A 27,227-nucleotide genomic window follows, 5' to 3' on the forward strand; every position below is an offset into this window, starting at 1 on the left:
TAAACTTGCAGGGATAATGAGAAAAAAAATGGAATTCATTTTGCAAAAAAATTATACGCGAATTTTCTTGGAAATTTTTTCCTCTCTCGATTTTTATAATATTTTCAACTTCTTTGAAAGAATTACCGGATAATTTAAATATTTTACGTTCATAATGCAAATTTACGATAACAAATTAACATTGAGTGGAGAACAAATAATATTTTTCTCATTAACAAAGAATGAATTTTTCCTGATTTTTTTTCGAATAAAAAAAAATGATATTTCCTGGAAAAATTTCTGGAGAATTTAAGAAAAATTAAAAAATTGGATCTCTTTCTTTCTTTCCTTTTTTTTCTTTTCTTTCTTTCTTCTAGGGTTAAAAGTGGATATTTTACACCCTAGAACAAAAATTTTTTTTATTCAAAACTAAAAATATTTAAATTTTCTTCGGAAAATCGTAAAATTGTTTTTTTGCTTCTAGGGTGTAAAATACCAATTTTTAACCCTAGAAGCAAAAAAAACAATTTTGTTTAACTAAAAATATTTAAATCTTCTTCAGAAGATCGTAGGGTTAAAAATTGATATTTTACACCCTAGAACAAAAAAATAGTTTTAACAAAAAATAAAAAAAGATTATCTTAGAATGATCGTAGGGCTAAAAATAGGCCTTTTACGCCCCAGAAGCAGAAAACAATCTAATTTTTCAAATTTGAACGAAATAAAATGAAACGAACACAATTTAACTTTACAATACAATCTATTATTCAAGTTTATTTAAAAAATCGTTTTATATATTTTTTTCTCACAACGCAAACTATCAGTCACGCGTATATCTTACAGATTATTTTAATCGCTAAAAGTAATTTTTTCAAACATACTTTGTTTCATTTTTTCACACATTGTCTTATACAGGAAAAAATTCATTGTCATCGCTCGTATTTTCTTTTTTATATATCAACAATTAAAAATCTTCGTACACACAGTCAAAAATCTATACAAACATTTTGTGAAGAAAAGACAAAAAAAAGGTACGGAATGTAGAAAATTTTCTAATTTGCACAATTATTTACAATAGATAATAATATTTATAATGATGGCATTAATAATAAACTTGAGATCTAAGAGTTCGAAAACAAAATTTTTATAATATTTATAATATTTATATTTTTAATATTTCACCAGAGGGACAATTTTTTTTTTATGAAAAAGTACTCCCTCTGTTCTTAGTTTTTTTTTTTTTTGTGAAAAATGGAATTCAAGTAGAAAATAAGGCTATCGATGTATGCGAAAAATACGTAATGTGCTATTTTCTTTTCTTTTTTTTTTTTTTTGTTGTCCGAGGAAAAATTCTAAATAGTAGAAATTTTCGCCAGGGGAAAAAAGAATTTATTATTATTGCAATTAGCAAATTACTTGGATCACAGTTTTTCGTGTTTTCCTTCGCCAAATAACCAACGGCAAACTCGATCAACCATATATGCGAGAAGAAAATTGGCGAATAATGTTGTAATCAGCGTTTTCCGGAACTGAAAGAAAAAGAAAATTTTCGTTATTTTAAAATTTACATTTTTTATGTTTGAAAAAGAAGTAAAAATAAGTTTTCAATTTATTAACTAATTGTTTGTTTTTAATTAGTTTGACTTTTTCCCTGAACCTAAAGAATATTTTTAATCGACATTAAAAATGATTAGATACTCAAAAAAAAACCTTTTGAAAATTAATAACTTATAAGAATAAATTTTACTGTAACTTCTTCAAAATTATTTTCATCATTTCAATTCAATTATTATTTTCTAGAATTTTTAACTAAAATTCTTCTTTAAATCAATTAATTTTTATAATTTTTCAAAAAAGTTCTTCTTTGAGAATTTTTAGATAAATTTGTTTAAAGTTCAATTTTATATAAAATTCCAATTATTTGGAAATTCTTTAATTAAATATACAATAGAAAAAAAAATTTTGAAATAATTTAAAAAATTTCAATTATGCTTTTGGAAAAAAATTGGTTCCATAGAATTTTTAATTAAAAGTATGAAAAATTTAGATTTTCAAAGATTTTAAGTTGAAACCTTTAGAAAATTCAATTATTTCTAAAAAGTTGCAATTAGGGTAGAGTGGGGTAAAAAAGCCATGGTGTAAAAAAGCCATTTGAGTTTTATTTAAAAACTATTAAGCCGATTTATCAGCTGTTTAGAATATAAATACTATTAGGTAATACGCAACTTTTGAATCCAGTTTGAATGTTGTACCTAAATTAATATTGTTTTTATTGTAATTTTAATTTTTTGTTGCTTTTTTGAAAACATTTTGGCGAACTTTTCAAACATATTACAATCTGATTAAGTGAACGAATAATAAAAGTAAATATTTGTGCATAAGGAGAAAAGTATACCGAAAACGTATACAATGTTAATTTTTGGAAATTGAACTGAATTAAAAATTTATTTTTGCTTTTTTAATAACTGGTCTTGGGTGTAAAAAAGCCAGGGCAAAAAATCCATTGAATATTTTGTGAAATTCACTTGTTTTCTATTTAAACTAACCTTCTTATTTTACAAAATTTCTCGTGTTTATTTAATAAAATTAATTAAACACGACAAAAAGTAGTGCAAAGTGCATTAAAAAAATAAACAATGAATAAACGGTTGCAACGAAATATGTTATCAGTGGTGAAACTTAAAGAGAACTTCTAAAAAAGGTACGAAAAATTGGCAGTGCAAATCGAAAACAGGTAAACTTAATATAATTTTCAATTTTGCTTGCTAAAAACTCTTTCATAATTATTAAAATATTTTTCAAATAAGACTATTTGTCATATAAATAAAGGAAAACTATAAAAATACCTAAATTGATAACATGTTTTGCTAAAATCGTAGGGTGGCTTTTTCACCCCACCAGGTGCAAAAAAGCCACTTACAGTGCTTTCGTAAAACTCTTATAACTTAGTCCTTTTATGAGATAAAAAATATTTCCGTCAAGAATTTTTAAGCTTAATAACTAAACTTTCAATAACAATTGGAAATTTGTGAAAAAAATTTTAAATACAGATTTTACAGCATCAAAAGTAAAAATGTGGCTTTTTTACCCCACTCTACCCTATTAGTAAATTCTCAAAAATTCAATTATTATCTAAAACTTTAACTGAAATTAATTTTTGAATCAATTTATATTAGAAAATTCTACGAGAATTCAATTATTTAAATACAAATATAGATAATTTATTGAATAATTGAATGTTTCTAAAATTGAATTCTTTTTCAAAAAATTTTATCAAAAAATTTTTAAATAATTGAATTCTTTTGACGAATTTAAATAAAATTTTGAAGAATATTTTACATTTTTCGAGAAATTCGATTAATATTAAAAATAATTAAAATTCTAAAATGAGATTTGTTATTTATGAAAATGATTGAATTATTGCGAAGAATTTTATGCAAGAATTTATGTTTTTGAAAATAATTCAATTCCTGTAAAGAATTCAATTCCTTTTGGTAAATAATTCATTTCCTTGTAAAGAATTCAATTACTTTTTGGTAAATAATTTTATTTCTGTCAAGAATTTTAGGAAAAGTTTTTAAATATTTGAACTCCTGCTAATAATTTTAATAATTTTTGAAAATAATTGAATTCCTTGTGAAGTTGTTATTAATTTTCAAAAATATTTGATTTTCTGGGAAGAATTTTATTGCTTTTTTTGAAAAATAATTGAATCTCTGCGAAGAATTTAAATTAATTTTTGAAAATAATTGAATTCCTTTTTTCGAGGAATTCGAGTGAAATTGTATTAAAAATAATTGAAATTCTGCAATGAGTTTTATTATTTATGAAAATAATTGAATTATTGGGAAGAACTTTATAAAAAAAGTTGCAAAAAATGTTTTTTTTCAGAAAATTTATGCAAATTCTATTTTTAATAATTGAATTCCTGTGAAATTTCCATTATTTTAGAACATAATTGATTATTCTTGTAGAACTTTGTCAAAATTGTTGTTAAATAATTGAATTCTTTCGGGAAATTTTATTAAAATAATAGAAATACAAATGATTGAATTAAGAAATTTTTTTTTAAATAATTGAAATTTTGCAATGATTATCAGGGTGTCTAGCGAATCGTCAATTTAAAATTCCCGGTTTTTTCCCGGGTTCTTGAATAATTTTCCCGGATATTCACAAAGGATTTAAAAACATATTTAAATGTTTATCAATAACATTATTTACGTAATTAAATATTGTTTTTATTAAATTACAATGATTAAAGTTATACAATAATTTCTAAAAACTTGACATAGAATATCAAAATTTCACTTATAAAAATTTCTCAACCTTTGAAATACTTGTAAAATTTAATTAATTTCTCAAACCATGAATTGCACATTATAATGTTTACATAGAATTAAACTAGAATATTTAAGCTTTATTTTTACATAAGTTTCAAGAAAATCGGATGCGACGTGTTTTGAGATATTCAAAAAGGTTATCTTTCAAACTTAATTTTTTTCATAAATTCTATTATTTAAAAAAAAAAATTTCTACCATTATAAAGTTGGTAAATTTTTGTTTTAAAACCACTAATAGTAAATAAAGTTTGGCTTCAATAAATATAAGAAATAATGATTTAAAAATTGCCTTACAATGTCAATTGTTTATAAGGAGGATCGTTTTGAAATGGAGTGCCCCGTATTTAGTTTTAAAAAGTAAAATCTTTGCCTTTCCTATATCACAGAAGATTCTTAATTTCTTCTTATAAAATTTGTTACGTATTGTATACCTATAAATTGTTATATAAAAATAATAATAGTACAAATCCTTTAACTTTTATAATATACCGTATACTAAAGTTAGTTTTAAATAAAATTAAAGTTATTATTTTTACTACTGCTTCATACTATCAATTTACCCTTGACGATTTTGAAAAAAATTATAATTTTTTATATACATAATTCAAAAAATACCCTATAAATAGAAAATTCCCGGGTTTTTCCCGGTTTTTTGAGGTCGAACCAAATTCCCGGGTTTTTCCCGGTTTTTCCCGATTTCCCGGTTCGCTAGACACCCTGATTATTAAAATAGCCATTAAAAATCATTGAATGAAGAAAAATTTTTGAAAATAATTTAAATTTTGCCATTAATTTTATTAAACTTTATGAGAATAATTGAATTTTATTATACTATTGAAAATGATTGAATTCTTGTGATGAATACAATTATTTATGAAAATAATTGAATTTTAGAATTAATTTTATTTTTAATTCCTGAGAATAATTGAATTTTGTCGAAAAATTTTGCTATTCATTTATAAAAATAATTAAAATGTTGACATTTTTTTTTAGATTTTTTGAAAATAATTGAATTTCTACGAAGAATTTTATTAATTTTGAAAATAATTGAATTCTTGTGATGAATATTGTTATTTATAAAAATAATTGAATTTTACAATAAATTTTTATAAAAATTCCTGAATATAATTGAATTTTGGCGAAGAATTTTGTTATTTATAAAGATAATTAAAATGTTGACGAGAATTTTAAAAAATTTTTGAAAATAATTGAATTTCTGGAAAGAATTTTAATATTATTAAAATAGTTGAATTCTTTCAAAGAATTGCATTAAAATTTTTAAAATTGAATCTAATTTCAACAGAGTTGAAATTAAAATTTTTAAAAATCCAATTCTAATTTATAATTTTATTTAATTTATTAATTTTTCAATATTTATTTTCAAACTCACCTCGCTTGGAAAATCGACAATTTCAAATTCACGTGCTGTGTCCGGAATCAAACCGGAAGCCAGAGCTAAAATTGCGGCAGAACATCCAACGAGAGAGTAGAGAAGAGATTTATTCTCCAAGAGACTCTCCATAAACGGTTGTCCCTAAAAAAAAAAAATCAGAAAAATTTTCTCTTTCCTCCTTTTTTTTGCCTTCGAAACAAAAATACATAGAAAAATTTACTCACCCGATAATTAATGGCAAAAGTCGCGACTTGAAGTGCCATGGAAATTATGTACACAGTACTGTTAATAATATTCGCCTCAAATGGTTCCTCCTCATCGTAATAATCGTCCATTGACGCCGTATCGGTGACATTTTTTGGTGCAAGTATCGCTGACAGTGTATCGCTCCTTAAAAAAAATTTTCAATTCAATTTCGTTCGGCTAATTCAATTCACAAATCGAATTTATTCAATTTAATTAAATCAAGCGTCAATTTTATATATTAAAAATTACTTTTATTAAATAAAACTTAATTTAATTAATTTTAATTGAACGAAATTTAATTTAATTAAAATGAATTAAAATTTTAATTAAAATTAACTAAAATAAAACAAATTACTAAAATTAATTAAAATTAACTAAAATAAAACAAATTACTAAAATTAATTAAAATTGTAATTAAAATATTATAATTAAAGAGGAAAAATAATGAATACTCACTTTGGAGAAATGATTGCAGCCTCGCGAACGAGGAAAATAAGGCAACAAAAATGCACGGCAAATTGCAGTAGGACCGTAAGTACGGTGTAGAAATTAAATATATTTGGCAGTGGTCGTTGTTTCGATAAAGTTTTCAATGGTTTTGAGCGCGATATAAAAAGAAAACAGGCGGCAAGCAATATTCCCTGCAAGGTCGCTTGCTTATCGCTGAACTTAATTCCATCCAGGTATAAAACCGATTGACTGTAGGCCAAGATCAAGGCGTTCAATGCAAGAATCTTAAACATTTGCAATGTCGTCACCAGTGTGCAACGACCTTGTTTTATTATGTGACAAACTGTAAAGAGAAAAACGAGTTTTAGTTAAATAAACTTTAGTGAATTTAAAAAAAAATCTAGAATTCAAGTTTAATATTTAAAAAAAAAAATGATTAGAAAAATAATTTGTGAAAAAAACGCGTTTTTTCTATCAATATCTTGATAATTCATAACAATTAAAATTATGACTTTAACACTGATTAATATTTAAATAAATCGTAAATTTAATTGACGTTTAGAAATGAGAGTAAATTAAAATTAGGAGAGTTTAAAATTTAAAGAATTTTTAACTAAAATTATACTCCAAACTTTAACAATTTTTTAAATTATTTAAATGTAATTCAATTATTTTCAATACAATTTTTATAAAATTTTTCAAATGAATTTAATTATTTTAAAAAAAGGTAACAATATTAATAATATTTAATAATATTTTTTAAAAAGAAATCAATTACTTTGAATACAATTTTAACTGATTTCCTAGAAAGAATATTAATTTTCTTCGCAAGAATTCAATTATTTTCAAAACTTTTAATAAAGTTCTTCACAGTTAATTCAATTATTTGCAAAAAAGTAATCAAATTATTCACAACGATTCAATTATTTTTCAAAAATAACAAAATTCTTTGAAGGAATTCAATTATTTCCATAAAAAAAAAAATTCTTCGATAAGGAATTCAATTATTTTTAAAAACTAATAAAATTCTTCACAGGAATTCAATTATTTCCAAAAATTCAATTAAAATTCTTCGCAGAGATTTAATTATTTTTTAAAAAAAAGCTATAAAATTCTTCCCAGAAAATCAAATTTCAAAAATTATTAAAATTATTAGCAGGAATTCAAATATTTAAAAACTTTTCCTAAAATTCTTCCCAGAAAATCAAATATTTTTGAAAATTAATAACAACTTCACAAGGAATTCAATTATTTTCAAAAATTATTAGCAGGAGTTCAAATATTTAAAAACTTTTCCTAAAATTCTTGACAGAAATAAAATTATTTACCAAAAAGTAATTGAATTCTTTACAAGGAAATGAATTATTTACCAAAAGGAATTGAATTCTTTACAGGAATTGAATTATTTTCAAAAACATAAATTCTTGCATAAAATTCTTCGCAATAATTCAATCATTTTCATAAATAACATATCTCATTTTAGAATTTTAATTATTTTTAATACAATTTTAATCGAATTTCTCGAAAAATGTAAAATATTCTTCAAAATTTTATTTAAGTTCGTCAAAAGAATTCAATTATTTAAAAATTTGTTGACAAAGTATTCAATTTTAAGAAACATTTAATTATTTAATAAATTATCTATGTTTGTATTTAAATAATTGAATTCTCGTAGAATTTTCTAATATAAATTGATTCAAAAATTAATTTCAGTTAAAGTTTTAGATAATAATTGAATTTTTGAGAATTTACTAATAATTGCAATTTTTTAGAAATAATTGAATTTTCTAAAGGTTTCAACTTAAAATCTTTGAAAATCTAAATTTTTCATACTTTTAATTAAAAATTCTATGGGACCAATTTTTTTCCAAAAGCATAATTGAAATTTTTTAAATTATTTCAAATTTTTTTTTTCTATTGTATATTTAATTAAAGAATTTTCAAATAATTGGAATTTTATATAAAATGGAACTTTAAACAAATTTATCTAAAAATTCTCAAAAAAGAACTTTTTTGAAAAATTATAAAAATTAATTGATTTAAAGAAGAATTTTAGTTAAAATTTCTAGAAATTAATATTTGAATATTTATTTAAAAATGAAGTGAATTTAAACTTTTAATTTAAATTTAATTAAATTTAAAATTTTAATTTTTAATAAAAAATTTATTATTTGAGGCAAAAGTTTAATTTTTTAAGCCAGAAATTTAATTTAAGAAAATAAATTTTGTTTAGAATTCTATTTTTTTTGGTGTAATTTTTAAACTAGAAATTGAGCATTTAACATAAAATACTAATTTTTACAATAGATATTAAAAATTTTTAATTATAAAACTTTATTATTTTCCAACTAGATTTTAATGTTTAAACTTGAAATTAAATTTTTTAAATAGAATTTCTAATTTTAATCTGCAAATAAATTTTTTAAATGAAATTTCAAGTTTTAAAATGAAATAATAAAAAATAAATGTCTTTTATTAAATTGAAATATTCAAAATCTTTAAACTAATTTTTTTCAACTTCCGTTTCCAATAAAAATTCCCCCTTTTTTAATGTTGCATTATTTTGCTTTTTCTTTTTATTTTGTTGGTTTTAAGAAGCCCGAGGCTTTCTCTATCAATTTAAATTGATAGTCAGCAAAAAACAAATTGTTTTCTGCATTATTACGATTTGTTGGTTTTTAAGAAAATCGATGGGTAATGATTAATAGAGACAGATACGGCAAATTACCTGAAACAAAAAACAGAAAAAATTTAAAACAAACATACTCGATTGGATAGATGACCATTTACTGGTGAATGGCGCAGCAATCGATGCGTCTCCCAATTTCACTATTACTGCCTGATCCTGTTCCTCTAGTTCCTTCAATAGCGATTTTTGTAAATTACTTCTAGCATTCGACTGTTGACCTGGAGGTAATTTACTATTTGGAGGCGAATTTACAGTTGGCGTCGATGGCGTACTATCGCGTTTCTCCGAGGAGACACTTTCGGGAGGACTTGACAAAATTGCCACACCTGTAAAATAAATAAATAAATTTAATAAAAAAAACATTTTTTAAAATAATTGATTTTTTCGAGAAATTGATATTCAAGTTTTAAGAATAATTACATGTTTTGAGCAATTTCTGTAAAATTATATTAAAAATAATTGAAATCCTGTGATCAATTTTATTATTTATGAAAATAATTGAATAGTTGCTCAAGAATATTATTAAAATTTTCAAAAATAATTGAATTCCTTCGAAGAATTTCTTTAAAAGATTCAATACAATTTAATTCTAACGAAGAATTTTTTTAATATTTAAAAATAATTTAATTCTTGCGAAGGATTTCATTAAAACATTTGAATATAATTTAATTCTTTACGAAGAATTTTAATAAATTTTTAAAAATTAATTAAATTGAGAAATTATTAAAGTTTGAGTATAATTTTAGTTAAAAATTCTAGAAAATTAAATAAGAATTTTTCTAAAAATCCATTAATACAATTTTTAAAAATAATTAAATTTTTCGAGGAATTCGATTAAAATTGTATTGAATATTTGTGTAGAACTTTGTCAAAATTGTTTTTAAATAATTGAATTTATTTTGGAAAATTTTATTAAAATTAAAGTTATACAAATTATTACATTAAGAAAAATTTTTTAAAATGATTGAAATTTTTCAATGAATTTTATTAAAAACTTTTGAAAGTAATTGAATTTTCTTATGAATATTGTTATTTATGTATATAATTAAATCCCTGAGAAGAATTTTAAAATTTATGAAAATAATTGAATTACTGCGAAGAATTTAATGCCAAATTTTAAAACATTTGATTTTTTTAAAAAAATTTATACAAATTCTATTCTAAATAATTGAATTCCTGTAAAATTATCATTTTTTTTTTTTTGGAAAATAATTGAAGTTCGTGTAGAATATTGTCAACATTTTTGTTTAATAATTAAATTCTTTTGGGAAATTTTATTAAAATAGTAGAATATTGAAAATCATTTAATTAAGAAATATTTTTAAAAATAATTGAAATTTTGCTATGAATTTTATTAAAATTTTTTTAAATAATTGATTTTTATTAACTTTTGAAAATAATTGAATTTTGCAATCCATTTTATCAAAAATCCTGAAAATAATTGAATTTTGCTATTCATTTATAAAGATAATTAAAATATTGACAATTTTTTTTAGATTTTTTAAAAAGAATTGAATTTCTGTGAAAAATGTTTTTTTTTAAATAATTGAATTCTTCATAAGAATTTAATAAATATTGTTTTAAATAATTAATTTTTTCGAAATATAACAAATATTATGAGAATATTATTTTAAATAATTGAATTCTTGTGGAAATCACATGGTTTCCTTGAACAAATAAAGAAATTCTACTATTCTACTATTCTACCATTTTTGAAAATCATTGAATTTCAGAAGAATTTTATCCATTTTTTTTTAAATAATTGAATTCTTTTGCGAAATTTGATGAAAATACTAGATATTGAAAATAATTGAATGTCGAATATTTTTTGAAAAGTAATTGAATCGTTTTAAAGAATTTGATTATAATGTTTTCGAATAGTTTTTTGATTTCTAATTTTTGCGAATTTAAAATAGTGTAAATTCTAAAAGAAAAAAAAAACAGAAATTGGAAAAGGAGAAAAATAAAAATATTCCTCACCAACTTGGGCGTGTTTTAGAGCTCCGACATCGTTGGTTCCATCGCCACACATAAGAGTCGTGTATCCTTGACCCTGCAGCGAAGTAACGATAAATTCTTTCTGTTTCGGTGCGCAACGAGCGAAAACAACAACATGTGGTAGCAACGTCTTCAGCAACGACTTTTCATTTATTTTCAAGTAATTTAAACCCTGCGAAGAAGAAAGAATTAAAATTCACAACTTTTATTTTTATTTAGTAATTGAAAATTTAAATAATAATTTAATTTAAAACTTTATTTTAATTTAAAACTTTATTTTAATTTATCTTTATCTTTATTTTCTTACCTCACCCGTGACGCAAAGAGCATAAACCTCCCATATTTTCTTCCCCTTAAAACTACCCTTCTTTGGATGTAAATCCACCTCAAGATCACCCTCAACACTCTGCCAGAGCCACGAGCCTTGAACTTGTGTTAAAATTAAAATAATCGACTTCCTAGTGAAATGCAATTCACGACTAACGTGACATGCAGTCAGTGGATTATCGCCCGTGATCATCACAACCGAATGTGACGCATTTTGTATCTCCTTAATCACCGCCTTCGAATCCGGTTTCAATGGACATGTGATGATGACAAATCCAGCAAAACTCAAGTCCTTCTCAAAGTCCTCGCGATTCAATTTCCTTAAATCCTGATGTGTCAATGCAGCTGGTAATTTTCGATGTCCAAGTGCGAGGACACGTGCACCACAACGCGACAGCGATAGATAGACATCGTCATAATTCTCCGGAATTGAGCTGAACATTGGTTTTAAAGTTTCTGGCGCTCCCTTCACTGTCACCACAAATTGAACGTCAGACGAACCGGAATTTGTGTAACCGGCCACTACGCTCATTCGCTTCAGCACCGAGGAGAAATGGAAACGTTGAATTATCTTCAAAACTGCCGATTTGCCACGTTTTGGAATTACTGCATCGCCTGTAGAATAAAAGAAGGAAGATAATTATAAATTTTTTGTATTTTTTTTTATTTTCGTTTTTCTATTTTTTTTTAAGTTACTTTTTGTCAGGTTCCAATTGACCGCTTTCAGTGTCGCCTTCTCGACAGGATCGCCAACAATTCCATCGTCTAATTGCACTAGGGAATGGCACGTTGCTAGAACTTGAATACTCTCAATTGGAGCGTCCGCTATTTCCGTTACTTCCGGTTTTCCACTAAAAAAAGAGAAAAAAAGAATCAAATTTATAATTTCCATTTTGTTTTACATTTTATACTATTTTTATTTCTATTTATTCTGTAACTTACTTAATTCCAGCGATGCCATCTACTACTAAATTATCGCTAGTGAGAGTTCCCGTTTTGTCGAAGCAGCAAATTTCGACTTTTCCAGCGAATGGAATTCTAAACGGTTCGGTACAAAATACACCTTGGGAAAAATTAATTAAAGAATTATTATCAATTTTAGAAACAAAAATTAAATATTTAAATTTAAATTTACAAGAAAATTTCAATTGTTTCATGGTTACCTAATTTTGATAATGCTAATAAAGACGTATTCACAGCCAATGACAATTCAATTGGCAATTCCGGAGGAACGACCGACGTTAAAATCAGTGTACACTCCAAAAACAATTTGTACTTGTTTCTATTTGGATCCTCGCTTCCTAAAAGCAAAAAAAAACTCGTATATTTAATTTAATGTTGTCACAAAAATTTTATTTTGTATTTCTCTGATTCTTCACTGATTTCTAAATTCAATTAATCAAAACTTGAATAATTTTATTAAATAAATATTTAAATACTTCTTATCTCTTTTTTCACGGTAAATAAAATTTAAAAAGTTTCAACTTCTGAAATTTCATAATTTCTAAAAATTACAACTCTATAATAAATTAATCCTTTCAAAATTTAATTATTTTCTACAATTTTTAACTAAACTTCATCAAATATGATAGATAGAATATTTTCAAGAATTTTAATAAAGTAATTTTTAATATTAATTTTTTTAAAATATTTTTAAATAACTTTTGAAAGACAATAGTTTTACAATTGTATTGTTTTAAAGAATTTTTATTAAAAATTTTTAACATGATTATTTTCTTTAAAATGTTAAAAATAATTCTAAAAAATTTTAATGTTACTTTTTTTTTGTATGTATTTAAATTTTCGGAAATATTGAAAATAATTGAATTTTAAAAATTAGAATGAAAAAATACTGAGAATCACTTTTTTCAAAAATATTTTAATATCATTTTTAGAAAATAATTTTCAGTTCTATTAAATTTAAACTTGAAGATTTTTCATTAAAATTTAATAATTTAATAAAAAAAAATATCAAAAATAGTTCTTATTGTGGGGAAAATTCAATAAAAAAAACCAAATCCAATAAAATAAAAATAAAAAAAATAAAGGCTCGACAAAATTTACCTAACTTAAAAGTCTTATCACTAAAAACTTTCTCTTACAGATATTTGTTCACTGATAAAATTAAAAAATGTTAGGTCTAGTATAAAAAAAAATCTTTTGAGGTTTTTTAGAATTAACTCTAGTTTTCTCGAATTTTCATAAAAAATTAAAGTTAAATGAATCAATTTTATTTTCATATTATTGTTATTAAAAAAAATATTTAAAAATAAAAATCTAATTTTTAAACCAGAAATTTAATGTTTAAAATGAAAATTTTAATTTTCAGGGTGGTCACAAGTTTCAGTCCATCAATTTCCCTGACAATTTATTAATATATTATTAAATAAATAAATATTACAATTATTTTCCCTGGAAAAATTATTTTTACAGGAAAATGAGTAAAATTTATGAATATTTTTATAATTTTTAAAAATTACAATTATAACCCTTCCTTTTAATTAATTTTTAAAAAGTCCTTCTGGAATTAAATTATTTAAATACAAAAACTCCATTTTAAATTAAAAAGAATTTTATTTTTATAATAATTATAATAATCGTCGTGATTCCAGATTTCCGGATCTCTGTCCACACTTGAAGTTAGTTATAGTTATTCTTTTGTTTTTTATACGTTTTGAGGCTGCGTCTACAACAGAAAAAATAATGTGTAGAAAATTGTGTAATATATAGTGTTATTGACCCTGACAGTTGTCAATGCCAAAAACAATACACATTACACTACAAATTACACATTATTTTTTTCTATTGTAGACGCAGCCTGATAGAAAATAGAAATATACATATACATATACATACATTATAATAATCGTAAGTTTCCTTTCCGTTAGCAAATAATCTGCATTCATTTGTTTGTTTTGAAAATTTAATTTTGTGGGTTAAGTATTAGCATTTTTTATATATTTTTTAATGTCAAACTTTTTAATGTGAAAAATACTTAACTTATTAAATTGTCTCGACTCTTTGGTAAAAAATCTAAAATTATCGGAAATTATCAAAAATTCAAAAATCCGAATTTCTTAAAATTTAACATTCTTTCCTCTCTTTTATGGGATTTAGCTTCATTATTTTTGTGCTTTTGAAAAATACTTTACTTATTAAATTGTCTCGACTCTTTGGTAAAAAATCTAAAATTATCAAAAATTCGAAAAATTTCAAAAATCCGAATTTCTTAAAATTCAACATTTTTTCCTCTCCTTAATGGGATTTAGCTTCATTATTTTTGTGCTTTTGAAAAATACTTTACTTATTAAATTGTCTCGACTCTTTGGTAAAAAATCTAAAGTTATCAAAAATTCGAAAAAATTCAAAAATCCGAATTTCTTAAAATTCAACATTTTTTCCTCTCCTTAATGGGATTTAGCTTCATTATTTTTGTGCTTTTGGAAAATACTTTACTTATTAAATTGTCTCGACTCTTTGGTAAAAAATCTAAAATTATCAAAAATTCGAAAAATTTCAAAAATCCGAATTTCTTAAAATTCAACATTTTTTCCTCTCCTTAATGGGATTTAGCTTCATTATTTTTGTGCTTTTGGAAAATACTTTACTTATTAAATTGTCTCGACTCTTTGGTAAAAAATGTGAAATTATCGAAAATTATCAAAAATTCAAAAATCTGAATTTCTTAAAATTCAACATTTTTTCCTCTCTTTTATAGAATTTAGCTTCATTATTTTTGTGCTTTTGGAAAATACTTTACTTATTTAATAGTCTCGACTCTTTGGTAAAAAATCTAAAATTATCAAAAATTCGAAAAAATTCAAAAATCCGATTTTCTTAAAATTCAACATTTTTTCTTCTGTTTTATGGGATTTAGCTTCATTATTTTTGTGCTTTTGGAAAATACTTTACTTATTTAATAGTCTCGACTCTTTGGTAAAAAATCTAAAATTAATGAAAATTATCAAACATTCAAAAATCCGATTTTCTTAAAATTCAACATTTTTTCTTCTGTTTTATGGGATTTAGCTTCATTATTTTTGTGCTTTTAGAAAATACTTTACTTATTTAATAGTCTCGACTCTTTGGTAAAAAATCTAAAATTATCAAAAATTCGAAAAAATTCAAAAATCCGATTTTCTTAAAATTCAACATTTTTTCCTCTCTTTTATAGAATTTAGCTTCATTATTTTTGTGCTTTTGGAAAATACTTTACTTATTTAATAGTCTCGACTCTTTGGTAAAAAATCTAAAATTATCAAAAATTCAAAAATCCGATTTTCTTAAAATTCAACATTTTTTCCTCTCTTTTATGGGATTTAGCTTCATTATTTTTGTGCTTTTGAAAAATACTTTACTTATTTAATTGTCTCGACTCTTTGGTAAAAAATGTGAAATTATCGAAAATTATCAAAAATTCAAAAATCCGAATTTCTTAAAATTCAACATTTTTTCCTCTCTTTTATAGAATTTAGCTTCATTATTTTTGTGCTTTTGGAAAATACTTTACTTATTAAATTGTCTTAACTCTTTGGTAAAAAATGTGAAATTATCGAAAATTATCAAAAATTCAAAAATCCGAATTTCTTAAAATTCAACATTTTTTCCTCTCTTTTATAGGATTTAGCTTCATTATTTTTGTGCTTTTGAAAAATACTTTACTTATTAAATTGTGTCGACTCTTTGGTAAAAAATCTAAAATTATCAAAAATTCGAAAAATTTCAAAAATCCAAATTTCTTAAAATTCAACATTTTTTTTTCTCTTTTATGGGATTTAGCTTCATTATTTTTGTGCTTTTGAAAAATACTTTACTTATTAAATTGTCTCGAATCTTTGGTAAAAAATCTAAAATTATCAAAAATTCGAAAAAATTCAAAAATCCGAATTTCTTAAAATTCAACATTTTTTCCTCTCCTTAATGGGATTTAGCTTCATTATTTTTGTGCTTTTGAAAAATACTTTACTTATTAAATTGTCTCGACTCTTTGGTAAAAAATCTAAAATTATCAAAAATTCGAAAAAATTCAAAAATCCGAATTTCTTAAAATTCAACATTTTTTCCTCTCCTTAATGGGATTTAGCTTCATTATTTTTGTGCTTTTGAAAAATACTTTACTTATTAAATTGTCTCGACTCTTTGGTAAAAAATCTAAAATTATCAAAAATTCGAAAAAATTCAAAAATCCGAATTTCTTAAAATTCAACATTTTTTCTTCTCTATTACGGGATTTAGCTTCATTATTTCTGTGCTTTTGGAAAATACTTTACTTATTAAATTGTCTCGACTCTTTGGAAAAAAATAAAAAATTATTCAAAATTATCAAAAATTTGAAAAATTGAATTTCTTAAAATTCAACATTTTTTCCTCTCTTTTATAGGATTTAGCTTCATTATTTTTGTGCTTTTGAAAAATACTTTACTTATTAAATTGTGTCGACTCTTTGGTAAAAAATCTAAAATTATCAAAAATTCGAAAAATTTCAAAAATCCAAATTTCTTAAAATTCAACATTTTTTTTTCTCTTTTATGGGATTTAGCTTCATTATTTTTGTGCTTTTGAAAAATACTTTACTTATTAAATTGTCTCGAATCTTTGGTAAAAAATCTAAAATTATCAAAAATTCGAAAAAATTCAAAAATCCGAATTTCTTAAAATTCAACATTTTTTCCTCTCTTTTATAGGATTTAGCTTCATTATTTTTGTGCTTTTGAAAAATACTTTACTTATTAAATTGTGTCGACTCTTTGGTAAAAAATCTAAAATTATCAAAAATTCGAAAAATTTCAAAAATCCAAATTTCTTAAAATTCAACATTTTTTTTTCTCTTTTATGGGATTTAGCTTCATTATTTTTGTGCTTTTGAAAAATACTTTACTTATTAAATTGTCTCGAATCTTTGGTAAAAAATCTAAAATTATCAAAAATTCGAAAAAATTCAAAAATCCGAATTTCTTAACATTCAACATTTTTTCCTCTCCTTAATGGGATTTAGCTTCATTATTTTTGTGCTTTTGAAAAATACTTTACTTATTAAATTGTCTCGACTCTTTGGTAAAAAATCTAAAATTATCAAAAATTCGAAAAAATTCAAAAATCCGAATTTCTTAAAATTCAACATTTTTTCCTCTCCTTAATGGGATTTAGCTTCATTATTTTTGTGCTTTTGAAAAATACTTTACTTATTAAATTGTCTCGACTCTTTGGTAAAAAATCTAAAATTATCAAAAATTCGAAAAAATTCAAAAATCCGAATTTCTTAAAATTCAACATTTTTTCTTCTCTTTTACGGGATTTAGCTTCATTATTTCTGTGCTTTTGGAAAATACTTTACTTATTAAATTGTCTCGACTCTTTGGAAAAAAATAAAAAATTATTCAAAATTATCAAAAATTTGAAAAATTGAATTTCTTAAAATTCAACATTTTTTCCTCTCTTTTATAGGATTTAGCTTCATTATTTTTGTGCTTTTGAAAAATACTTTACTTATTAAATTGTGTCGACTCTTTGGTAAAAAATCTAAAATTATCAAAAATTCGAAAAACTTCAAAAATCCAAATTTCTTAAAATTCAACATTTTTTTTTCTCTTTTATGGGATTTAGCTTCATTATTTTTGTGCTTTTGAAAAATACTTTACTTATTAAATTGTCTCGACTCTTTGGTAAAAAATCTAAAATTATCAAAAATTCGAAAAAATTCAAAAATCCGAATTTCTTAAAATTCAACATTTTTTCCTCTCCTTAATGGGATTTAGCTTCATTATTTTTGTGCTTTTGAAAAATACTTTACTTATTAAATTGTCTCGACTCTTTGGTAAAAAATCTAAAATTATCAAAAATTCGAAAAAATTCAAAAATCCGAATTTCTTAAAATTCAACATTTTTTCTTCTCTTTTACGGGATTTAGCTTCATTATTTCTGTGCTTTTGGAAAATACTTTACTTATTAAATTGTCTCGACTCTTTGGAAAAAAATAAAAAATTATTCAAAATTATCAAAAATTTGAAAAATTGAATTTCTTAAAATTCAACATTTTTTCCTCTCTTTTATAGGATTTAGCTTCATTATTTTTGTGCTTTTGAAAAATACTTTACTTATTAAATTGTGTCGACTCTTTGGTAAAAAATCTAAAATTATCAAAAATTCGAAAAATTTCAAAAATCCAAATTTCTTAAAATTCAACATTTTTTTTTCTCTTTTATGGGATTTAGCTTCATTATTTTTGTGCTTTTGAAAAATACTTTACTTATTAAATTGTCTCGAATCTTTGGTAAAAAATCTAAAATTATCAAAAATTCGAAAAAATTCAAAAATCCGAATTTCTTAAAATTCAACATTTTTTCCTCTCCTTAATGGGATTTAGCTTCATTATTTTTGTGCTTTTGAAAAATACTTTACTTATTAAATTGTCTCGACTCTTTGGTAAAAAATCTAAAATTATCAAAAATTCGAAAAAATTCAAAAATCCGAATTTCTTAAAATTCAACATTTTTTCCTCTCCTTAATGGGATTTAGCTTCATTATTTTTGTGCTTTTGAAAAATACTTTACTTATTAAATTGTCTCGACTCTTTGGTAAAAAATCTAAAATTATCAAAAATTCGAAAAAATTCAAAAATCCGAATTTCTTAAAATTCAACATTTTTTCTTCTCTTTTACGGGATTTAGCTTCATTATTTCTGTGCTTTTGGAAAATACTTTACTTATTAAATTGTCTCGACTCTTTGGAAAAAAATAAAAAATTATTCAAAATTATCAAAAATTTGAAAAATTGAATTTCTTAAAATTCAACATTTTTTTTCTCTTTTATACCATTTAGCTTTATTATTATTTGAATTTTTATTCAAGAGAAAAAATGGAAAACTGAAAAAATTTAGAATTTTTTAAAAATTACAGGCCTTTTCCATGATTTCCAGAAGCCTTTTAAAAATTCCATACCATTTCCATGATTTCCAGATTCTGTAAGAACCCTGCTTTTGTCTGACTTTCTTCTAAATTATCGAATTCAGTGATTTCTGAGGTGAATTTGGTTAAGTTGTAAAATGATTAATTTCTATTTGAATTCGTTTTTTTGAATGTAGAAAATCTGATGTTAATTTAATTCTTTTTTCGTTATGCACGGCAAAAAATATTTAGCTTGATGAACTACAGATTTCACTTTAGTAGCGAAATTATTCAGTGCTTCAATTAATACTTTTGTTATTCTAGAGAAACTTATCGCTATTTCAAGTCAAACTTTTTTTAGTGTGTAATAATTATTATTTCTTTAAAAAGTATTTAATTTAAAATGGCTTTATAAAATAAGCAATGCAAAAGATGACCCAGATACTAATTGTAATTGTTCTAGCCATAGTTTAAGTCTAGTAATGTAAATTCTATTTAAATTGAGACCATTGAGTGAAATTATTTGAATTTAAGTTAGTTAAATCTCTTTGTTAGGTTATAATAATTATTTCTTTAAAATTTTTTTAATTGTTTAAAATAAGCAGCCCCATACAACATTCCCGCGCCCTTGCGCGCGGATAGTTTGGCTAGTTTTCATTTCTAATTTTTAAATTCAAAGATTTTTCATTAACATTACTGACAATTCAATTATTTTTAAAATTTGCAATTAAAATTCTTCAAAAGTTGATTTTCAAAAATTGTAACAAAATACTTAAAAAAAATTATTTTCAATTAAATTTTACAAAATTTAAATTACCTTCAAAAAAATTGTTATTATAGATGTATTTGAAAAATTTAATTATCTTAAAAAATGATTCAAAAATAATGTTTGAAAGATAAATTGCTTGTAGTTATTTTTCACACTATAAAAATTAAAGTTGTATTCTATACTAAAAAAATTGTGGTATTTTGTTGCAATATTTGGAAGAAAAGTCGAAAAAGTCGCATTTTTTAAAAATAAGTCGAAAAAATTCTCAATTTTACTAATTTAAAATAAAAAATTAAATATAATAAATAAGTCAAAAATTAATGTCTGCACTAAAGCAGAACAATTTTAATCTCAAAACTAATTTTTTTTCAACTTCTGCTTTCAATAATAATTTCCCCTTTTTCTTTTCAACTTGTGTTTCAAACAATGATTTCCCTTTTTTTCTTGACGTTCTTTCTTTTCAACTTCTGTTTCTAATAATAATTTCTCCATTTCTCCTGCAAATAAATATTTACTATTTTTTAATAAATTAAAATTTAATACCTTTAATCCAAACGTAAGCTGCCGCTGCGATCGCAAATATCAATAGGAACAAAATAAATCCAAAAGTCTCGAGATTATTCGCCGTGACGCGTTTCACGCCGAATAAAATTGTCCTCAATAATTTTCCCTGCGATGTCGAGAATCCGGTCCTTAGTACATAGGCAATACATCCATTGTCAGTAGCTGAAAATAAAGGACATTAAATACTGAAAAAATAATTTTTAAAAAAAAACGTTAAATTCAATTTTTATATTTTTTTTACCTGACTTGGATTGATTGATAATTATTAATCACATATAATTAATATTAAAAATATTAAAATTAGTGGAAGTAAAAAAAATTTGATAAATTTTAAAAAGTAAACCTCTAAGACCAGACGAATTCTTGCTAGGCGGCGAATGTTGAACGACTTTAGTGCCGCCGAAAAGAATATGAAGTTTATCATCTCCCTCGACATCAAGAAAGCGATTCTCCTGAATATCCTCGATTGGCTCCTTCATTTGTGGCACTGATTCGCCGGTTAACATACTCTCGTCAACGATACAAGGACCCTTCAATAGAAGCATATCGCACGGCACTAAATTATCATTTTGCGAACGTGTTATCGAAACAACATCGCCCGGTACCAGTTGATCGGTGAAAATATGCCGCCATCTTCTGTTTCGATAGACCATTATCATGTATGGTTTATTGCCCATTTTTCGAATTTCCGCCATATTTCTCAATTGCTGTTGCACAAGTGTGCACTCGAACATTATCAGCATTATGAGCGTGAATATACTGTAATACCAATATCTATCGAGACACCACAGTGCAACGCAAAATACTTGAAATACAAAAAATGGCGCAATCGCACGCTCTCGAAATAATTCCCAAAATTCCGGTACTTCCATGTCCACTCTGAAAAAAAAATTTCCAATTAAATTTAAATTAAATTTAAATTAAGTAAAAAATTTATTTTTTACAGCAAATGTTTATTTATTTTTTTAGATTAATCAGAGTTGCCACAAAAATTTAATTTTGCTTTTCCCTGATTTCCAGACAAAATTTTTACATTTTCCCTGATCCTAAAGAATATTATGCGATTCACTATAAAAATTATTAGATAGTCAAAAAAATGTTCTGCTACGTTTATTTACGAATTTTCTTAAGAATATTGTTACTGTAACTACTTTAAAATTATTTTCATCATTTCAATTCAATAATTATTTTCTACTATTTTTAACTAAAATTCTTCCTTAAATCAATTATTTTTAATAATTTTTGAAAAAGTTCTTCTTTGAGAATTTTTAAATTCATTTGTTTACAATTCAATTTTACGTGAAATTTTAATTATTTGGGGAATTCTTCAATTAAATATACATTAGAAAATAAAAAGTTGAAATAATTTTTAAAAATTTCGATTAAGCTTTTGGAAAAAAATTAGTTCCATAAAATTTTTAATTAAAAGTATGAAAAATTCAAATTTACATAGATTTGAATTTGAAACTTTTACAAATTTAATTAATTCTAAAAATCCACGCGCTACTTGCTTTTAATAATCAATTATTATCTAAAATTTTAACTGAAATTAATTTTTTAAATCAATTTTTATTAGAAAATTCTACGAGAATTCAATTATTTAAATAGAAACATAGATAATTTATTGAATAATTTGAATGTTTCTTAAAATTGAATTCTTTTACAAAGAATTTTATCAAAAATTTTTTAAATAATTGAATTCTTTCGACGAATTTTAATAGTTTTTGAAAATAATTGAATTCCTGTGAAGATTTAATTAATTTTTGAAAACAATTTAATTTTTGCGAAGAATTTTATTGTTTTTTTAAAAATAATTGAATTTCTGCGAATAATTTCATTAAAAGATTTGAATATAATTTAATTCTTATGAAGAATTCTATTAATATTTAAAATTAATTGAATTTCTATGAAGAATTTTATTAATTTTAAAAAATAATTGAATTTCTGCGAAGACTAATAAATTTTGAACATAATTGAATTCCTGTGAAGAATTTTATAATTTTTTAAAAATAATTGAATTCTTGCGAAGAATTTTATTATTTTATGAAAATAATTGAATTCCTCCAAAGAATTTTGTTATTTTTGAAAAATAATCGAATTTCTGCGAAGCATTTTAATAAATTTTGAAAATAATTGAATTTCTGCGAAGAATTTCATTAAAAGATTTGAATATAATTTAATTATTACGAAGAATTTTATTGTTTTTTGAAAATAATTGAATTTCTGTGAAGAATTTTATTAATTTTTAAAAATAATTGATTTTATACGAAAGATTTTAATAAATTTTGAAAATAATTGAATTCCAGTGAAGAATTTTATTATTTTTTAAAAATAATTTAATTCTTGCGAAAAATTTTATTATTTTTGGAAAATAATTGAATTCCTGTGAATAATTTTATTAATTTTTGCAAATAATTGAATTTCTGCGAAGAATTTTATTAAAAGTTTTGAAAATAATTGAATTTCTGAGAAGAAAATTAAAATTCTTTATAGGAAATCAATTAAAATTGTATTCAATGTAATTAATTTCTTATTAAAAAATATTATTAATATTATTAAAACTTTTTAAAACAATTAAATTCATTTGAAAAATTTTATTGGAAAATTGTATTGAATGTAAGTGAATTTAATCGAAAAATGTGTTATTTATAAAAAAAATAATTGAATTATATTTATATAATTTAAGAAAATATTGAAGTTTGGAGTATAAATTTGGTTAAAAATTCTAAAAAATTAAATAAGAATTTTTCTAAAAATCCATTAAAAAAAATTCGAATTTTAATAAAATATTTAAGAATAATTACATTTTTCGAGGAATTTGATTAAAAATTGTATTAAAAATAATTGAAATTCTGCAATGAGTTTTATTATTTACGAAAATAATTGAATTTCTAAAATGAATTTTATTGTTTAAGAAGATAATAATTGAATTATTGCGAAGAAAGTTATAAAAAAATTTGTAAATAATTGAATTCCAGTGAAATTTTTATTATTTATGAAAATAATTAAAACCAACAAAAAAATCTTTGATGTTAAATGTTTGCGTGGAATATTGTTTTAGAAAACTTTATTAAAATAGTAGATATTGAAAATAATTGAATTGAGGGAAATCTTTGAAAATAATTGAAATTTTGCCAATAATTTTATTTAAATTTTTGAAAATAAATTAATTTTATTACTTTTGCGAAAATAATTGTATTCTTGCGATGAATACCTAACATCATTTATGAAAATAATTGAAATTTGCAATGAATTTTGTTAAAAATTTTTTAAAAATAATTAAATCTTATTATTTGTGAAAATAATTGAATTTTATTATTTTTGAAAATAATTTGAATTTTATTATTTTTGAAAATAATTGAATTTTATTATTTTTGAAAATAATTGAATTTCTTCGAAGAATTTTAATAAATTTTGAAAATAATTGAATTCTTGTGAAGAATTTTATTATTTTTGGAAAATAATTGAATTCCTGTGAATAATTTTATTAATTTTTGCAAATAATTGAATTTTTGCGAAGAAATTGTTATTTATGAAAATAATTGATTTTTACAAATGAATTTTATAAAAAATTCCTGAATATGATTGAATTTCGGCGAAGAATTTTGCTATTAGTATTTATAAAGATAATTGAAATGTTGAAAAGAATTTTTATTTAAAATTTTTGAAAAGAATTGAATTTTCGGAAAGAATTTTAATATATTTATTAAGATAGTTGAATTCTTTGAAAGAATTAATTAATTTTTTGAATTTGAAACAAATTTTCATTGAATATTTTGAATATAATGAAGACATTGACTTTTTTCAATTCGACCTTTTTATGCTATGTTTTTTTTAGAAAGGAAAAAAAATTTAAAACATAACCTCAAATTTTTTGCTTCTTAGGTACCTTTCTTCAAAGCGTGACACAAATAAGTTTAACCGATTTTAAAATGTCATAGAAAAATTTGACGTGGAATTACCCATATATAACATATATAATTATAATACAATAATAATATAATTAATATAATTCGAAAAATAATATTTCTATCTTTCTTCAAACTTACTTATTTTTGCCATATTTCGCCTCAGCCTCAGCGACTTCCTGTTCACTGGCATAACCCTTCCACTCCGAATAATGATTAATCGAATGATTAACCGGAAATTGTAGACCCTCAAATTGCTTTTTATTCGAGTCCCAAATATATTTTGTTTTTTGAAAAATAAACCAAGGTTCCTCCTCTTTACTCTTGTATAATTTCACCAATTCCGAACTTCCATTATTTGGCGTTGGTACAACTTTTGCAAACGATGCTTCATGTGGATTTCTCCCCTATGAGAAAAGAAAACAATTTTTATTTTCAAATTTTCCCGCTCCTTCCGGCGTCAACGTCACCGTCACGTGATTTGATAAATTCTAGCAGAAGATTTCTTCTTTCCTGAGGGACTGTGACTACTGACTATGCCACGTTTTCGTTCACAACATATTGTTAAAAATGAAATAGAGTTAATGTTAATTACCTTGACAAAATTGAGAAAGCAATTTATGTGAACGGACCATTGGCAGCAGAGGCAGATGAAAATTTGTAAAACGCCGATAACGGCAATGCCAATCAAGCCTGCATCGTAATGTTCCTCGACGCCATAAACGAACAACCAACAATAAATCCAAATAAAATATAGTGACACAAATGGTAGAATGCAACCTTTAAAAAGATTTCTCAATGAATTGTGGAGGGTTACACTGTACACTAAATCGTCGATTCTTGATTGTGAATTAGTCGCCATGACTATTTTTATTATTCTATGCTTATATATTATTTGTGTGTGTGTATGTGTGTATACACACTAGAAACGAAAAAGTATAAATCGAAGAGGGGTTTAAAACTCACGACGATACTAATTATATTTAGCCCTGTGTGTAAAAATATTTCTCGCGAAATAAACTTTTTTTTCTTTTACTAAAAATCTCGTGTAACGCTCGTCCCGAAGGAAAATTCATTCTTTTTTCCTCCCGGACGATCACTTTAGGTTGCGGTTCGCATTTAATCTCGAGTCACTCTCCTCTACGACCCACCACTTTCATTCGGCCCTGCTTGTCGTCGTCGTGTTGCTTGCTGACAGCGGCAGTCGGCCATTTTCATTCCGACGCGCCGTCTCGTGTTATAATTCGATAATTTTCAAATCGCGCGGGCAATTTCTTTTTCCGTTACAACGAAAAATAATATATTTTAAGGTTAGTTTCCGTGTTAGTTGTCAGTTGCATTCGTTTGCGATATCAATCTATCAATAGAGAAAATGTTAAATAATAAATTATAATAAATGAAAATAAATATAGTTAATAAGTAAGTAATATATAAGGACAGTATTTTATGACGCTGAAAATTACTGGATTATGCCCTGAAAAACTGATAATTATGCGAAATTATGCGTTGAAAAATTAAAAAGTGCGAATAATTGATGCTTTTGAAAGAAAAACGTTATTAACGTTATTAAGAACCAAAATAAAGCTTTTAACATTAGGTTAATTAAAAGTTGCATTTTAAACTAATATATAGCTAGAATAATATAATATATATTAAATTAAATATAAATAATAATAATAAAATAAGTTGTAGGGTACAAAAATTGATCATTTACATGAATTTTTTTAAGAAAAACCACCAACATGTTTAAATAAGCTATTTTCAATAGCTTATAAGTTTGAAAGTATTGAGTTTAGAAAAAAGTTGTCAAAGAAAGAAAATTTTGGTTTTTCTTCAACTTTTAAGTAATGTAAAAAAATTATTTTCTTAATTTTTAATAAAAAAAAATATTTTTATAAATAAATTAATTTTTTTTAATTTTTAATAAAAAAAATACTTTTTTGTAAACAAATTAATTTTTTTTCAAATTTAGGCGTGATTAATTTTTTTTCATTTACCAGTGAAAGTATGTATTTAAAATTCAATCAATCATTTCAATTATTCGTAAATTCTTCAATTAAATAAACATTAGAAAATAAGAACTTCAAATAATATATTAAAAAAAATTCAATGAAACTTTTTAAAAAGAAATTAATTTCAAAATTCAATTAATTCTAAAAATCCACGCGCTACTTGCTTTTAATAATCAATTATTATCTCAAATTTTAACTCAAATTAATTTTTTAAATTAATTTTTATTAGAAAATTCTCCTGTAATTCAATTATTCAAATACAAAAATAAATAATTTATTGAATAATTTGAATGTTTTTCTGAAAATTTATTTCTCATTAAGAATTTTATCAAGAAATTTTTAAATAATTGAATTCAATCGAAGAAATTTAATAATTTTAAAAAATAATTGAATTTCTACAAAGAATTTTATTGTTTTTAGAAAATAATTGAATTTCTGCAAAGAATTTTAATAAATTTTTAAAATAATTCAATTCTAGTAATAATAATTGAATTCTTTTGGAAAATTTTATTTAAATATATCTGATATTGAAAATAATATTAAATTGAGGAAAAATTTTGAAAATAATTGAAATTTTGCCAAGAATTTAATTAAAATTTTTGTAAATAATTGAATTTTAAAGAATTTTATTAAAATTTTTGTAAATAATTGAATTTTGAAGAATTTTAT

General features: G+C 23.0%; 1 protein-coding gene across 1 annotated transcript; it reads right to left on the reverse strand.

The window, feature by feature from the left end:
- Window positions 1-720: 720 nt before the first annotated feature.
- On the reverse strand, window positions 721-25,737 carry LOC122512521 (endoplasmic reticulum transmembrane helix translocase). The gene is made up of 14 exons (XM_043628410.1): window positions 25,142-25,737; window positions 24,688-24,953; window positions 20,982-21,517; window positions 20,618-20,800; window positions 12,586-12,723; window positions 12,365-12,485; window positions 12,119-12,273; window positions 11,403-12,037; window positions 11,078-11,267; window positions 9,175-9,423; window positions 6,415-6,751; window positions 5,937-6,102; window positions 5,710-5,853; window positions 721-1,508 (listed from the first exon to the last, which is right to left on the reverse strand). The coding sequence occupies exons 1-14, from the start codon at window positions 25,406-25,408 to the stop codon at window positions 1,401-1,403; spliced, it is 3,495 nt and encodes a 1,164-aa protein (XP_043484345.1). The 5' UTR covers window positions 25,409-25,737; the 3' UTR covers window positions 721-1,400.
- Window positions 25,738-27,227: the final 1,490 nt, after the last annotated feature.

This window comes from Leptopilina heterotoma, unplaced genomic scaffold, assembly GCF_015476425.1.
Source record: "Leptopilina heterotoma isolate Lh14 unplaced genomic scaffold, ASM1547642v1 Lhet_123, whole genome shotgun sequence".
Lineage (NCBI taxonomy): Eukaryota > Metazoa > Arthropoda > Insecta > Hymenoptera > Figitidae > Leptopilina > Leptopilina heterotoma.

Coding starts and splice junctions, on each gene's coding strand:
- LOC122512521 (XM_043628410.1), bottom strand. CDS start 25,408: ATGGCGACTAATTCACAATCAAGAATCGACGATTTAGTGTACAGTGTA. Junction 12,274..12,364: donor GATGGCATCGCTGGAATTAA/GTAAGTTACAGA, acceptor CTCTTTTTTTAG/TGGAAAACCGGAAGTAACGG. Junction 6,103..6,414: donor GCTGCAATCATTTCTCCAAA/GTGAGTATTCAT, acceptor ATTTTTTTTAAG/GAGCGATACACTGTCAGCGA.